The 16,259-nt window shown below is 43.3% G+C and overlaps 1 protein-coding gene across 2 annotated transcripts in view; it reads right to left on the bottom strand.

Annotated features, from left to right (window-relative positions):
• The window catches only part of CLPX (caseinolytic mitochondrial matrix peptidase chaperone subunit X), a 33,672-nt gene that overhangs the window by 6,479 nt on the left and 10,934 nt on the right, over positions 1-16,259 (bottom strand). The window contains exons 4-11 of one of the 2 annotated variants that reach the window (XM_055002224.1): positions 13,011-13,165; positions 11,431-11,590; positions 9,655-9,696; positions 7,485-7,661; positions 6,108-6,272; positions 5,139-5,227; positions 2,661-2,825; positions 530-829 (exon numbers count right to left, since the gene is read on the bottom strand). In XM_055002224.1, the coding sequence (XP_054858199.1) occupies positions 530-829; positions 2,661-2,825; positions 5,139-5,227; positions 6,108-6,272; positions 7,485-7,661; positions 9,655-9,696; positions 11,431-11,590; positions 13,011-13,165 (1,253 nt within the window). The remainder of the gene's footprint in view (positions 1-529; positions 830-2,660; positions 2,826-5,138; positions 5,228-6,107; positions 6,273-7,484; positions 7,662-9,654; positions 9,697-11,430; positions 11,591-13,010; positions 13,166-16,259) is intronic. The other variant, XM_055002225.1, reaches the window with a different exon arrangement.

Below are 16,259 nucleotides of genomic sequence, written 5' to 3' on the forward strand. Positions count from 1 at the left end.
TGGAACTGGATGGTCTGGTTGTTTTGTTTTGCTGCCACAAACCAACACGGCAAACTCCTTTGAAGCCTCACACAAGCCAATTAATCTCCATACCAAGAGGAGATGTTTACATCTACTAGCAAAGGAATGTTTTGGTTACATCCCTCTCCCCCCCCAACTGCATCTTCTCTCTCCTCCCCTTCTCCTCCCTCCTCTTCTATATTTGACCAGTTTCTGTACCATGCATCTGACGAAGAGAACTCGATTCTTGAAAGCTTATGCTACAATAAAATTGGTTAGTCTTAAAGGTGCTACTGGACTCCTTTTGAGAGAAATCAAAGAAATTCCTCTTCAGAAAGCAAAAAAGAAAAAAGAATACAAGGAATCAACAGCTATATCGAAAGAAGTAAATTTCGGGAGAAGAAATTCCACTCTCTATAACACTGCAAAACTGTAACAAATCAAAGCAGGACTCCTGCTGCTCTCCTGGAAATGAACATTAACAATGAGGCGCCCTGAACAGTCTTAAGTAGTAAGAGTCAAGCCAAACCTTGTCCATGCTGAAGAGGGCCTGGTATTGGGGAATCACAGCATTCCGGGGCTCAGTAAGAATTCGCACGAGGGTCTTCTCATCCAGGCTGTGCAGGGGAACCACGACTGGCAAGCGTCCCACAAACTCAGGGATCATGCCAAATTCAATGAGATCCCTAGCTTCCACGTGTCGGAGCAAACGGTCTTTCTCTTCCATATCTTGCTGTGTGCTGGACTCTCCACCCAAGTTGGCCAGGTCCGCGGCTGCAGCTGCTCGCCTGCCTTTCCCCAGGTTTGATGGGGTTCCGAAGCCAAGATACTGCAAGACAAATACTCTACATCTGAGAGAGAAGCTGTGTGGACTTCATTTTATTCTATGACAAAGACATAATGTACGTTGCTATGGCGACACCGATAATGCAGGGGGATCCTGACACTGCCCAAAACATAATTTCCAAATTGCACAAAGTAGTGTTTGTGGCATAGCTATCTCCTCTTCCTCCAAGGAGTATTTTATCTTCCAATATGTCTTTGACAGAGGTTAGGTTGATCGCCATCTCAAGAACTTGACGGGGAGGACTGAAATGGGTTTTTCCATATACAAATCCAAAAAGCCACCCCATGCACCCAAACGACGTCTTGAATTTAATTTTGCAGGCAATGACAGCATTGCTTCTCAAATGTTCCCAACTTTTCCATCAAAACAATAGAATGCTATATATGTTGAGCAGGTAAAACCTTGTCTTAAAAAGCATTTTATTCATTCCAAAAGAAAAAAAAATGGATTATTCTTTCAGCACTCTCCAAAACATCCATTGGAAAAAAAACTGGGGGAAAATTCTCTGACCTCTGGGAGATAGCCTGGGTGTAAAGAAAAAGTTTTGCTTGATACCTAAAAGCCAACTATCTAGGCCCCTGGTGAGCTTCACAGGGGAAGGCATTCCATAGCACTGAGAAATTCTTGCCGCTGCTCACCACTCATTTGGCAAACTTGATCTTAGCTGGCAGCCAGGACAGTACAAGAGAAGGTAGTCCTTCAATTGCCCTGGTCTCAAGCTACTCAGGGCATAGCCACGTGCCCAATTACAGACAGGCAGCCGCTGCAGATCTTTCAGCACAGGGCCAATATGATTCCTAAATCCCACCCCACAGCAAGGCAACTATTGCATTTTTAGACCAGTTGGATTACCCAGGTGGTCTTCAAAGTGGTTCCCAAATGAAGTACATTATGGTACTCCAACCTGGATATGATCAGAGCCTAAATGATTGTGACCAGATCATGCTTTTCGAGTAACGGCTGTAGCCGGTGTATCAGCGGAAGATGGAAAAAAGGTCTTTGTGCCCCAAGGAAGACCAAATGAGGGCTAGGATCCAGCGGCAGTTCCGAATGACAAACCTGTTCCTTGAAGGAGGAGTGCAACGCCACCCAGGACAAGCCATATCCTCCAGCAGCTTTATCACAGGCGAATATCAACTCAATCTTGTCTGCACTGAGCGTTAGTTTACCTGGCCTTATCCGATGGCATTACGTTTGCTAAGCATTTGTTCAGGGCTTCCACAGTCCCTGCTGATTCGGCTTAGGGAGAAACAGCACTGGGTGTCATCTACATACTGGCGGCATTTCAATCCAACCCACTGGTTTCATGTGAATGTTAAACAGGGGGCCAAGATAAATGTGAGCAGCAAGCCCTGCTAGGACCACTTTCTCAAAACGGTTGGCCAGGTGAGAGCAGAACCACAGAAGCACTGTACCCCACACCCTTGGCCAGTCTCTTGAGAAGGTTAAGCCCCCCCAAAAACCAAGAGGGGTCACTCTCCTAGCAAAGGTATTCGGTCAGGACCTCCAAGACCACTTCCATCCCAAACCCACCCCTGAATCTGCATAGAAATGGGTCTAGATAATCCAGTTCTTCCAGGATTGCCTGCAGCTGTGTGGCCTCTTCCCTCACACCCAATAGAGAGCAAAGATCATGTGAGTACATTTCTTTTAAAAGGGCATGAAAGAGAGCGGATGTTTAAGGTATCCTCTAGATGCCACAAGAATGAATCTTTCACAGAAGCACAGCAGAGCTGCTCCTTTTCAGAGATGTGAGTTAAAATAAGTACATCGTTTGTACGTCTGAAAAAAAAAAACACTCTTACGTCCTTACCTTTTCATTTTTCCTTCTGCTGATGATTCTATCGAGACCATTAAAGGCACCAGAAGCCACAAACAGGATGTTGGTTGTATCAACCTGCACCGTCTCGCCACGTAACTTACGGGAATTCTTTTCTGGAACATTCACTATTGTACCTTCCAGTAACTTCAACAAGCCCTAAGTAAAAATGGAAGTGAAGAACGTTTTCAAACTCATGAAAGAAAATGTATCACATGCACCACGGTTTCAAGATATCTAGGCATATGAGAGCTAGGGCGGTATTTATATTCCATTTATATGCCCACCTTTCCCCCCATGGAGACGCAAAGTGGTTTTCACCCTTCTTCTCTCCTTCATTTTATCATCACAACAATCTTACGAGGTAGGTTAGGCTGAGAGTCTGTGACTGGCCCAAGGTCACCCAGCAAGCAGAGTGCGGATTCAAATCTTGAAGTCAGTCCATTTGAATTCAACAAGAACGACTTCCAAGGAGACATGGCTAGGATTACTCTGCCTGTTACAGAGTTAACCAATTGTCTATGGGGTCACACAAGATAAGAAAGGTGATCCCCAAAAGAATATGGAGTTGGATCCAGACTAAATTGCCATTTTCCACAGATAGTAAAGAGTCCAGTAGCACCTTTAAGACTAACCAACTTATTTGTAGCATAAGCTTTCGAGAACCACAGCTCTCTTCGTCAGATGCATGGAGGGTATGAAGAAACTGGCCAGAGATATATAGGTAAGTGAGGGGATGGGGGAAGAGGGTGCAGGGAGTGTGGGCCATGTAAATGTGAATCAGTTACAAAAAGTCATGAAAGAGGTGGAATGCACAATCCAGGCTAGGTGTGGCCCCTCCCCTCCATAGCTGAATCTGAATGGAATGCCTGAAGCCAGTTACTTCTGATGAGATAACCATTCATAGTCTCTATTCAATCCAAGTCTGACTGAGTCAAATGTACATATATGCCACAAATAAGCTTATGCTACAAATAAGTTGGTTAGTCTTAAAGGTGCTACTGGAGTCTACTATTTTGCAACTACAGGCTGACACGGCTAACTCCTCTGGATCTATTTCCCCCTGATTCTCTCTTCTTGCTGACCACCCCCCCCTTCATATTACCCTTTGAGATCCCCCAGGAGCAGCATAGTATGGAGATCAGTGGTTTGCCGTACAAGGGGTGATGCAGAAAAGTCCCATTCTGCTCATGGAAAATGTCCCTTGTATCCAAGACCACCACGGAGGCACCTTGGCATAAGGAAGCCAAGGAGATGCAGGGGGCAGCTACACCACTGCCAAAAGCAAGGGATCTCTGAGGCCCAAAGGCAGCTGGGACAGGGAGTGATGGGATACCAGTCGAGAGTCTGGAGCAAGAGAGAAATCAAAGCGGAAGCAGCAGAGACTGCTAGAAGGTGTAATCAATCACCATGGTGGGAGTTGGGGGGGGGGAGTTGCTCATCTGTCAGCATTAAGGTTGCCAACGAGCCTGGAGAAAAATGCCCAGTCCCTTTAACAGAGGGTTAATGAGTAGAAACAGGCAGCTGAAACTGTTTTCATGGCGTGGAGCTAAATAAAAATCACTTGATAAATGAGATCTCATTAAGCCTCTTCTTTTAAACATTTTTCATTTCAACAGGTTAATTACAGGTAATATTGAACCAATATCCCAAATCTTGTCAAAAGATAAATGAGTCAATGGCCATAATGTCCAATGACACAACTATATAAACAATAAAATCTATGTACAGGTTTCATCTCAGTTACTATACAAGAAACTACTCAGTATTGTTAAGATACATCTGTTCCTAATAAAGTTTAGCTAGAGAGAGAGAAAACTAAGGTGTTGCTTGTGTTATTTTTACATTGTATATATCAGATTTAATTTGACTTTACTTTGATCAATATTTAAAGTCAGAGTATAGCAAAAGGGGGGGGGGAAGAGCTTTTCCTAGAAGTAGGAAATATAGGAAAGAATTTCCATTCCCTTTAAATGTGATGAAATGTTTGTCTGCTATCATAACATTGTATATATTCTACTATTCCATGCTTGAATAGATGGAAGTTTTCCATTTTTGTGCCCATTAAACCTTTCTTTAAAGGGACAAAGCATTGTTTCTCCAGGCAGTTGGCAGCCCTAGTTGGCACGGGGAGGAATGGAGACACTGACAAACGCTATGGGGTTGCTGAGAAGAGAACAAGAAATGATTGTTGAGGCAGCCATGGAATCAACGCAGATGTGCATTTTGTGGCCTTCGGCTACATGAAAAAAGAGAGAATAGAATACAGTTGCTCAGAATGATGGCAGTCTAGGCACATGGCGCAGCAGTACTTCCCCCCTTCCATCATTTCTACCATCAAGAGATTCTGACATAAGATACAGTGTCTGAAGCAGCCTTCCAGCCTCATCAAAGAGCAATTTAGAGCGTAGCCATTCCTTTAAAACAAAAACACTTCCTCTGCCTCAAGAAAGCAAAGCTTTCAATACCCACTTGCTGAACTCCTTCTCCGCCCACGTCCCGTAACTGATGAATGCCTGGCACGCTGCCAATCTTGTCCACTTCATCCAGGAAAACAATTCCTGTAAATTGCAGGCAATTAATGTGAGGTGCATTAGAGTTGTGAAAGAGAAGCACAATCTGTACGTAGCAAAGGTCAGCAGAACTAAGTTGCTGTAACCGTATTTTGAAACATCACCTGCTATAGAAGCTGTGCATGAAAAGAAGTCTCAATATTGCAAAGAACCCGATTAAAACTAGGCACCGGCAATGCTAACCTCTGATTCCTCTGGGGCCCATATGAGCCCCAGAGGACCCTTATTTCGTGTAATAAACATCTATTAAAGGTCCCTGGCCCTAGGGAGGCCTGCCTGGCGTCGACCTGGGCCAGGGCCTTCTCGGTCCTGGCCCCAGCCTGGTGGAACGCTCTGTCTCATGAGACCAGGGCCCGGCAACACTTGTTAACATTTTGCCGGGCCTGCAAGATGGAGTTGTTCCGCCAGGCATATGGTTGATGCTAGGCGGGGCCTCCCCAGGCGGGGGAGGGGGGGTTAAACCATATGCCCTCCCATGCAATGTCGTTGTCCATCTTTTTATATTTTGTTCTGGGAAGAACTGCTGTATGGAACGTCCAAATCAAATTATGTGCTGCCTTGTTTCTTTGCTGTGTGTGTGTGTGTGTGTGTGTGTGTGTGTGTGTGTGTGTGTGTGTGTATCTATCTATATATCTATATCTATATATTATATTTATATAAATGTAATTCTAATGATAAGATGTAGTATTTTTATAATTTTAATGATAGTTAAATATGTTTTAAATGGTGTTGTTATCCGCCCTGAGCCTGCTGATGTGGGGAGGGCAGAGTATAAATCCAATAAATTAAATTAAATTAAACTAAACAGAAGCATCCCGAGTGACATTTTAGTACTCTCTTATGCTGAGAAGAAGAGTCCAAACTTTACCTTGCTGAGCTTTTTCTACGTTGTAGTTTGCGTCCTGGAGCAGTTTTGCAACGACAGACTCAATATCTTCGCCTACGTAGCCTGCTTGAGTCAACGTGGTGCAGTCGCAGATTGCAAAAGGAACGTCAAGGCATTTGGCAAGCGTCTGAGCCAGCAGGGTCTTACCTAGGTTTTGATTTTTTTAAAAAAAGAAAACCCTGGTAACACTCAAAGGAATTTTCTGTACAGAGTAAGCCTGCCCTCCTCCATTATTAGTGCGCTTTGCTTCTGCCACAGCCAAAAAAAAAGTGTGGGGGGGGAATAGCCTGCATGTTCAGTTTTTAATCCACTGCAATTTACCATGCATCTAGGACAGAATTTAAGGTATAACAAGATTTTAATCTAATAAAGTAGTGCACATGTCGAATGTGCGTTTATTGTTCGCTGTGTACTACACCAACTCTATGGTTCAATAAATAACCTGTCTATAGCTAAAGGAAATAAAATCAAACAGGCCACCGCAATTCACTTTTTTTGAGTCCGGGCTGAGAGGAAAATGGAATGTAAATGCTGTAAATAAATAAGATCCAAAGTCCATTAGTTTATTTGTGTTTTGCCTGGAAGGCAGATTAAGGTATTATCAAAGCCCTGTGCATGTGTGTGTACCCGCACGCACGCACAACCATTTACACTGGCACGTATATACATCGTATAAAACGTTTTGCCTTTCAGCTATCACAGCCACACAGGATTTCAAGGTGAAACCCTCCTCCCAGCCAGTCATGACATACTTGTTGATCAGGAACTGTTAAATCCCACACGGTTCATGGTCTCCATGTACAAAATCTGTAATCCGCTCTTGGCAGAACACATTCTATTTTGGTCTAGGAACAAGATACACTCAGACTGAAGGCTTTAAGCAAGATGGCATGATAGGCGTTAGCAGAAATGGAAAGGTGCAAAGTGAAAAATGAAGTCTGTTCAGGAGGCGCTGGGGGCTATTGCTGAAAACGCAGCTGATGTTGGCACGCTACATGTGGGAACAGCCTGACCAGCTTGCCTTGGTTACAAAGGCAGCTGCTTATTAGTCCCCACAACAAAAAGACAGGGAAATATTGTCGAGGCAGACAGCACCTTTTCAAGATGGGAACAAAGCTCTTCTTCAGGCAGAAAGAGAGCAGCAGCTTTCTCTGTGTCCTGCTTGAAGAAGCACCTTATTTAACCTGAAGACTAGCTAAACCACCTAACTTGCAGTCAAGATTTAACAACAGCATTAATGGACAATTTTTGGATCCTCCTTCTAAACATAAAATTATTTCAAATAAGATTTTTGTTTTTCTATTTGCTACCTTTACTCAGCAGTTCGCCTGCACGGTAGGCAATCTGCCCCCAACGTACCTGATCCAGTTGGTCCAAGCAGCAAAATATTACTTTTTTCCAGCTTGATGTCATCATGGGTTGAATCTAGCACTTCGCCTCCCCGTTTCTCCTGAGGCAGTTGCTGGTTCACCTGCTGCTGCATGGACGCTCCTAAAGCGTTGCCATGGGGACTTATGCCGGCAATCTGGAGAAGTTCTGAAATTCACAAAGCACGACTGACTGAGAACACAACTGGCTCCACCTGGAATGGTTTGGAACAGCCTACAGAACAAATACTTTAACAGTCCCCCGCCCCCTGCCCCACATGCAGCTCCAAGAATTGTTCCATGCACCCGAAAGTCGTAAGAGAACACAGTACCACACACAGTCACAAGAGGATCTGGATTTGAACAAGTATTTTGCAATAACCAGCACGGGGACATTCTGGATTTGGCGGGGGGGGGGGGGGGGCGGGATGAGAAACCCCCAATTCAATACAAGTTACTTTTGTGTGCCATAAAACAGGACTTGAGATTTATTCTGCAGGCCTGGAAATGGGGGGAAAGGCTTAAAAGTCAACAATTAACCTACAGCGATGATTGTAAAGTGAAACAATTGAATATGAGCAGCAAGTATTTCCCCCCTTCCTTTTCATCCCAGGTTATTTTCATTCATGACCAGTTAAGAAAAGAAAGGACCGTTTCTAGGGACATGAGACTAGTTTCTCCTGGAACTAGATATTCCACCAGGCATATGGGGGAGACTGGTCTTGTATACATCTTAGTGATCCTCCCTACCAGTTTCTTGTCAGGGGGGCTGTATAGTCATCTTGGCCCCACCTGAGTTGTAGTATGGACAGCAATGACCGTTCTCTCCCTGTCTCTCCTTCCCCCCACCCCCGCATGCACGGTTGCAGAGGTAGGCTGTACTACTCGCTATCTGGGAACTGTGTTCCGTATTAATTATGATGTCATTTTTTGTTATGTTTTAAATGTATTTCTAACTGCTGTCGTCCACTCTGAGCCCACTTGTGGGGAGGGCAGGCTAGAAGCCTAATTAATAACAATGATAACAGTTTGGGAGGGGCAAACTTAATGTACTGTAACTGAGCACAGCAGCTGTTGTTCTACAATGCCTGACCTGATCTACAAAACAAGGTAATTTAGAACGCAATCCTAAACAGGGCTTCTCAGAAGCCAACTGAGTTCTATTCAGCAGGCGTCTCTCAGGAAAAAGTTCTCAGGATTGCACTGTTAGGGTTCCCTTTGAAACAGACTGGCCAGGGTCTAGGGCTTGCATATGGCTTCTCAAGACCCCCTTCCTACTATACTCCCCCCATTCTCCTTAAAAGTGTTGGGGGACCTTCCGGAGCAGCATCTCCCGTGATGACAGAGGCTCTAACAGGCAGGGGGAATTCCCTGTGTATGCATACAAGCTCTTGAGTCATGCATACACACAACCAGGACAGTCTGGGTCCCAAGCATTAGACGGAATGCATTTATTAAAAACGAGAAACAAGAAGCACAAAGCTTTCACTTGGCACATGGGTTTTTTTTGCAGTTCTAACTGGAGCTTCTGAGTGAACACTTCCTCTGCCTTCTGTCCACAGTAGAACAAATTCAAATTGTCGTCATATAAAACAGGCCCTACATAGAGAGGCCGAGCTCTCCCTCAGATGGTAAGCTCGTGTCAAGAGAGCACCGTTTCAGATTGCAGGTGGGGATCTCCTGTGATCCAGTGCTCCTCCATGCAAAACAATCTCCTTCTCCTTAATGAGAGTTTTTTGAGGTGCAGGAAATCTTTTTTCCCCATGAGGGAAAATTCCATCACGGGAATGCCACCCCCCTGGCTCCACTCCTTCCAGAAGCATGAAGTGGTACAGTCCTAGATGTACGGTCGGATCCGGTCAGCTTTGCCACTGGTGAAAAGGGGAGAAGGCTATGCCGGGGATCACAGGCTCTGCATGGACAAAAGCCCCGTGGGATGGGGACTATAATAAGGAGGGGAATCAGGTGATGATGAGGGAATGATGGCTGGATCCAATCCACAGGCTTACTAGCTCAGTGAGGTCTAGGCCCAAGTGACTATTTACAGAACTAATTCTAAGCAGGATCGGGGCCTACTCGAGTCACCGCTCAGATGCTGTTCAAGGTCTGATTTCCAGAAAAAAGAGCTATTGCAGAGGAGGACATGAGGAGAGCCCACTTACTTGTAAATCTGTACTCATCCTCCCGTCTTCTGATCTCTAATTCTAAGAGAGAGGATGAAAACAGTAATACAAAGAAACAAAAAAGGCATTACTCTTACTGTAAGCCGCTTTGGGTCCACATTGAGAGGAGAGAAGTGGGATAAAAGTACGCAAATTTAAAAAAAAATACATCTCCGTCCCCTCTTGCCCTCTTCTGAATACATTTTTTGGGAGCAAAGGATTTTGTTTACTGCCACAAAAAAGGTCAAAAGGTATAACAACCCACCCTCGTTTTTGATCATTTGGGAGGGGAAAAAGGGAAAAGTATGAAAATAGCTGCGTCCAGAGCTGATAATGTAAACATGCATAAGTTTCAGAAGGTTACAGGTGAATGAAAAGAAAATACTGCGAAAGCAGACGGAGACTTTTGAAAAAGGCAGAACTAAGCCTTTGATCCTTTAAATCCTATTTCAATAACAAAGGGAACGTGCAGTGTGTCATGACAGAACCGTGGGAGGGGGGAGGGGGGGGGAAGAGCCTCTGAAATCTGTTATAAATATTCCGGTCTTTTCAGACCATGGCTGCCATATGTCTAGATATACTTCTGTACTATAAACCACCCTTTTCCAACAAATTAAACTCAGAATTATTATCAAGCATAACAAAAGCTATACTGTTAACCAGCAAATTAACAAAAAGGGGGTGGCATGTGGATTATGCCCTCACATCTTGGCTCCACTGTCATCTGAATTTTATTAATGCACTCAGGCACATTAATAAAAATATTCTCAAGTATATTTTTCAGGGTCTGGAGTATTAGTAATAAGCTGTAGCTTCTATCAGTCCTGCTTTACTTATGGCTAAAACAAAGCCATCTGAATGGAACCATTGAGGGTGCCTGGCCTTTTCAGCAACAATATATTTTAGTGTCTCTCAGAGATCCTCAGTAGAAGTACAAAGTGCATTCATCATTTCACAATGGAATATATTTTCCTGTATGACCCAAAAAATGCATGCGTATGAAGTTATTGCCAAAGCTTGTTTACATGTTAACTTCACACCATTCAGTGGCTGTAGATCAATTCATTTCTTAACCGGTTGCTTTTGGTACTGAATCCAATATTCAACTACATGGAGTTTTTTAAAAGTAATAATATGAGAAACTGAACACGTTAGGCTGGAGTGAAAAGTTAAGGTTTTTTTGTTGTGGTGTTGACAACCAGGGCTACCCTATCTTTATTTATATACTACAATACTTTGTCACAGCTTTAATAAAATTTTGAGAAACTGTGAAGAGTTTAGGATTAGGTTTTGTGCTAACGATAATGAGAAAATATTGCCATTAAAATACAAAACCCTGAAGACTGAAAAATGAGTCTGGTTTGTAATTTTGGGGCTGGGTCCTAGAGCCAAAGAAAATTGGTCAACGCTTGTATTAGCACATTTCAAACTTCTGGCCAGAAGACTTACAATTTATAAAAGAATTCCCTTTTCTGGTTCTTACGTGTTGGCAAGGTTAAGGTATGAAAGCAATGCAACCACCTAAGCAAAATACACTTAAACATCGCCATTATTTTGTTAAAGTCCGACTGTGTTAGTCCAAAGTCCAGGCGGAAGCCAAGCAGCAGTCCATATGGATGCTGCCCCTCTCTTTCTCATGCAGGCAAAAGCAACAGCGCAGGGACCCCAGAGTTTGGACTGTTTAAGAGCCCCTCACACCAAGACCACACAAAGAGGAGATGTCCAAATGGAAAGCACAAAGAGACCTACACATGTGACATAAACTGATTTACAAACCTCTTGGTGTTAAGGACGTCTGCTTTTCAACCTCGGCCTGCTGTCTTAGGTTAGCTGGGATGTTGTTATAGATTCTCTTGTAATGGTTATACACAGCAACGGAAAGCACCTTCTTGGCAAAACACTGGCCAACTACATACTTGTCGAGGTAGTTATAGATCTGGCAAAAGGAAAAAAAACTCATCAGAACCAAACCATCAGAAAGTGCATAATTAATACATATCAAGAGAGTGCAATTGGATACGGTCGTCAACCTGATAAAACACTTGATATTTCCAGTATCAGACTGGCCTATCATGAAAGAAACTCCTGATATTTCAGTCACCACAAATATGTGAATCAGGTCCGGAAGCCTTTCTGTTGCTGTGCAGGTGGTGCTGAGTTTAAAGAGACATTATTTTCAGTGGGCAGTAGACCTGGCCTCTGCACAGGGAAAATAATTGCCCTTCAACGTTGTTTAATTGCCGCTCAAGGGAAATAACAGCCCTTTAAAGTTTAAAGGGGGGGGGGCGATGTGCTTTGGACCAGCTGGGGCATGCTTCCTGTTCCTCCCAGCTCCTGCTACCTGTAGGAACTTCAAAATTATATTTTATTTTATTGTAATTTTGGAAGGGACATCATTAACATTTTCAATCAACTTGGGGAGTATTGATATTTTTCTGATATTAATTTCCAGATACAAATTTTCAATACGGTAGCAATGCTCCCAATATTTAATGAAAACGATAATCGTATCTTTCCTGAATTTCTGATAAAAGGATTAAATCAATAATTTTTGAAGTGCACACCCCTAACTCATATAACTAATTAACCTTAGTTAGAAGGTCCAGTTTTGGCTTGTCGCTCCGGGAATGAAATGAGCAGCTCAGTTAATTAATTGCACCTGCGAGTTGTTGCTGGGCTCGGTGTCCTTGGGTGGAAGGGAGTCCTGATTACGCACGTCCTCCTTCCCTGCTCTCAAGCTAGCAACGCTGATAGCGAAGTGTGCCCTGATTGGCTGACGCTACTAGAAAAGATGGCTCCTCGCTGCACTCTGTATCATGCTGCACACTCTCGCCGAGACTTCGTTTGACCATTCTATGCTACCTTATTCCATCGGCAGGTGAGAGACTTTGCTCCAGGTCAGGCCTGAGATGGCCAGAGCCACCTGGCATGGTTTTTGGACTTTGTGAGAATGAGCAACGCAAGCCTCTTCAGAGAAAAGCAAGCTGGCAAGCTTCATGTCTAGACAGATAGTTTTTGCAAGAAATAGATAAGCAGTTTGTTATTTTATTGCCTTTGCTTGTGCCTCACAAAGTGGTCCCTGCAGCCCTGCGCACACTCTCCTAAGCTAATAAACAACCATTATATTTAAACCTGTGTCTTGAATTTCTGACCAGCTGTGTGTAAATCTGCCCAGAGTAAAGAACCTGGAGATTGGGAAGTCTCAAACAAAACAAGGCAGTTCTACCCTCCAGGAGGGCTGCTAGGGGTCTGAGTGGCTGTGAGCAGTACTTGGGACAGTGGCCAGGGGGCTGAGCACCTAGGCAGGAGGCACCACACAAACCAGCAAAACGTCTGATCACACAAAGAGACGGTACTTTTTTGGGTGGAGGTGGGGGCTTCTGCTGGAAGGCCAGCTTCACAGCTTCGGCTGCCGACTCTGGCTCTTTGACGATGCTCTTCTTGGAGTCTGCTTCTGACAGTACCACAAAGAAGTGGTGGCACTTCTCACATTTCACAAAGCGGGTAGAAGCTACAAAAGCCATAAAAAAATGAGTTATGAGTTATCTTGTAACAATGAATAAAACTATAGCATTTTGTGCAGCCACAGGGGATGGGTGCAAGTCCAAGGAACTAGCCCACCTCATATTCATTTACAAAGGAACCTTTAAAACAAACTTTGTTTCATTTAAGTTATATACATATTAAAATGTTCGGTCAAGTTGGTTAATGTTTAACGTTCGAAAACAAGAAAAGGGGGGGGGGGTATCACTTCCACTAGAGTAGAACACCAAAGGAAAAGAAGTGAAGAGGCACAATTATGAAAAAGTTCGTAATTTACACATATACACCAGCTCCAATTACAAAATCTACAGTCACTACAATGTAATTGCTCAAAGTCCCAGTAGCCGTCAATCTCTCATCACAATGGATAGGTGTACAGTTCATGTAAGTGCAAGCTGAGACGTGACGCGTTGTCCGGGGACAACGCTCCGGATAAGTAGGTAGCAAGGTAGATGGGTGGCAACGAGTACGAGCCGGCAATTTCTTCGCTCGTTTCAGACCAAAAATGTCTTTCTTCAGGCCACAATGTCCGAAATGCTTAACGTTGACTTTCTCATCTCCACCCTCCCACTACAGCCCCGAATGTCCTTCCCGCAATGCTATTCCTAGGGTACAGGAAAATCCCAGAAACAGAATGACGGAGAAGTTGGAGAAATCTACAAAATAAACACCCCATTATATCAGCAGAAATCCACCACAGGATCCAACCAACTTTATATTTTTGATTTGGATTTTTTTAAAAGTCCAAAATATGTTTTCTTAAAAAAAAAAAAATGCAGCACAATTTACTGTTGAGATAATTGTTCAGTCGTCTCCCTCTTTTGCAGCCAAAGAACGTTTGCACTCAGAAAAAAATGAGCAGCATCAAGCAGTTTTAACTCCTTAAATATCTCAAAAGGCTTTCAGAAGGGAAAGCAAGAGCGGAGAGTTGTTAAGCAGGTACAATAATTATTTCATCTTGGATTTAAACATGTTGCCACCTCGGACCAAGAGAAGAAAAAATCCCACATTTTGAAATCTCAAAGTGACCAAGTAGTAAATACTTCAATCTCTGACCAAATTATGCTGGTAGAACATCCCAATTATAAATCTAATTTCATGGAGTTCTGGATCCCAGAGTTGGAATATTTAGAAAAAAAAGATCTCATACGTAGAGAGATCAAATCAAGTATATTATGAAACTCTGAGTTACATTTAATATATTGTGCTCTCTTTCTTATTTATTTATCTCTGCCTACAATCCATTTATACTTAAATATGTTCTAACTGTCTGGTTATTATGCTTAATTACCTATATTTGTTTATGGTTATTTACTATTTGCTGTCAGGCTTTGTTACAAGTTCACTTCAAATTATATTTATATTGCAACTGAAGTTAAATTTCTTTTTTAAAAAGTAGTAAATGCTTCCATAAACCTATATGTCAAATATGCATTGGCCAATCATGTGGGAAGATGTTTAGAGCAGGTGAAGGGTAACTAGATCCAATAATTCAAAGCCTTTAAGTGGAGAAGAAGAGCGACCGCTTTCTACTTTCCAGGAAGAAATATTACACCAATCTTTAGATATGGTCCTCCCAATAAACAAACATGCTCAGTTTTGTTAAAGTTGCTTAACGGGGCCCAGTAATATTCCTCAAGACAGACAGCTTATTACTCAATAACGTAATTCTAACTTGTGAAGTTATTTCTGTCTTTTAAGGGTGGAGGCATGTTCGATACCTCATTTGTGAATGCTCTACTGTAAATATGGTGTCAAAAATAGGGATGCAAATCATTAAACATTTAAACGATAACATTATTTTACTATACTATCATGCTGTGAACATTTAAATGTTTCCCGAGGCTTTTCAAGATCACCTATGCCTGGGGAGTAAGTATTTTCCAATGCTGGCTTTACTGCTTAATTGGAATAGAGAAAGTTGATCGGTCATATCGGTTCACGAAAAATCCAAAACCAAGAACCAAATCCATGGAACAACCTTTATTGGGGCATTGGCCACTACAAGCCTTTAGTCTTTTAGGCACAGCCAAACACAGCCAGTATATTGGGTATTTACACACATCTACTGGCAACAGGTACCAATAGGTTGGGGTCAAACCAGGCACAGCAGGGAAGCTACCTTGGCTGCTCAGAGGTCTGCCCTGCCACTGTGGCGTGACTGAGCATAATTTTTAGAAAAGGTGAGTGCAGGCGAAGCTCTGACTTAATGTCTGTTTGACGTCTCTGGATGTGAGCCAGGTTGTTGGGGAAGTGCCAAAGCAATGGAGCACAGCAAAGAAAAACAGGAGAGGGAGGAAGCTTTGGCTCCTCTCCCCTCTTAATATCAAGCAGATGCCCTCCTACAGGAACAACATACACAGCTACCCTTGGTCTTAATCACACCAGTTATCAGGTAGGTTGCAATGCTGGTCTGTAGTAGAACGGCAGGATTTGAGTGCAGTGCCACCTTAGAGACCAACGAGAGTTTCAGGGCACACGCTATCGAAAGTCAGAGCTCCCTTGTTCAGATACCTCTATGATGCTCAAAATTTATAAACTTCTTTTTATCAGATATGTGAAGGAGGAAGCTTTGACTCTTGCAAGTTTCTGCCCTGAAAATCTTGTTGGTCCCTAAGGTGCCGCTGGACTCAGTTCCGCCAATTACCAGGATGCTGACAGACCAGATGGCGATGACTGGTTTTCCCAGATCCTGGAAAGACAGGGAACACCACCAGAGAGTTTTGATCAGCAAGGTCACCCTCACGTTCCTGATCACTTCAGAAGGGGAGACATGGGGGGAAGACATATCATAACTCCCTGCTTCTATCCTAAGCTGCCACCATACACATGGCTGGGCTTCTAGAAACCAGCTGTGCGTTCTCTACATTCCTGTGAAGGGGGGGGGGGGGAAGTGCCAACTAACTACTGACAAGTTCACGATCAAAGCCCTCATAGCCTTGGAACTCATAAGCAGGACTTCTACCACCAGGGACTCAAATGCTATTTGTGTGTCCGCCAGTTCTTTGCAATTGCTAGAAACAAACATACTGATGTCCCTTTGCTAAGGGTGGTTATTTCCA

The sequence above is a fragment of the Eublepharis macularius genome, chromosome 18, assembly GCF_028583425.1.
Source record: "Eublepharis macularius isolate TG4126 chromosome 18, MPM_Emac_v1.0, whole genome shotgun sequence".
NCBI classification, from domain to species: Eukaryota; Metazoa; Chordata; class Lepidosauria; order Squamata; family Eublepharidae; genus Eublepharis; species Eublepharis macularius.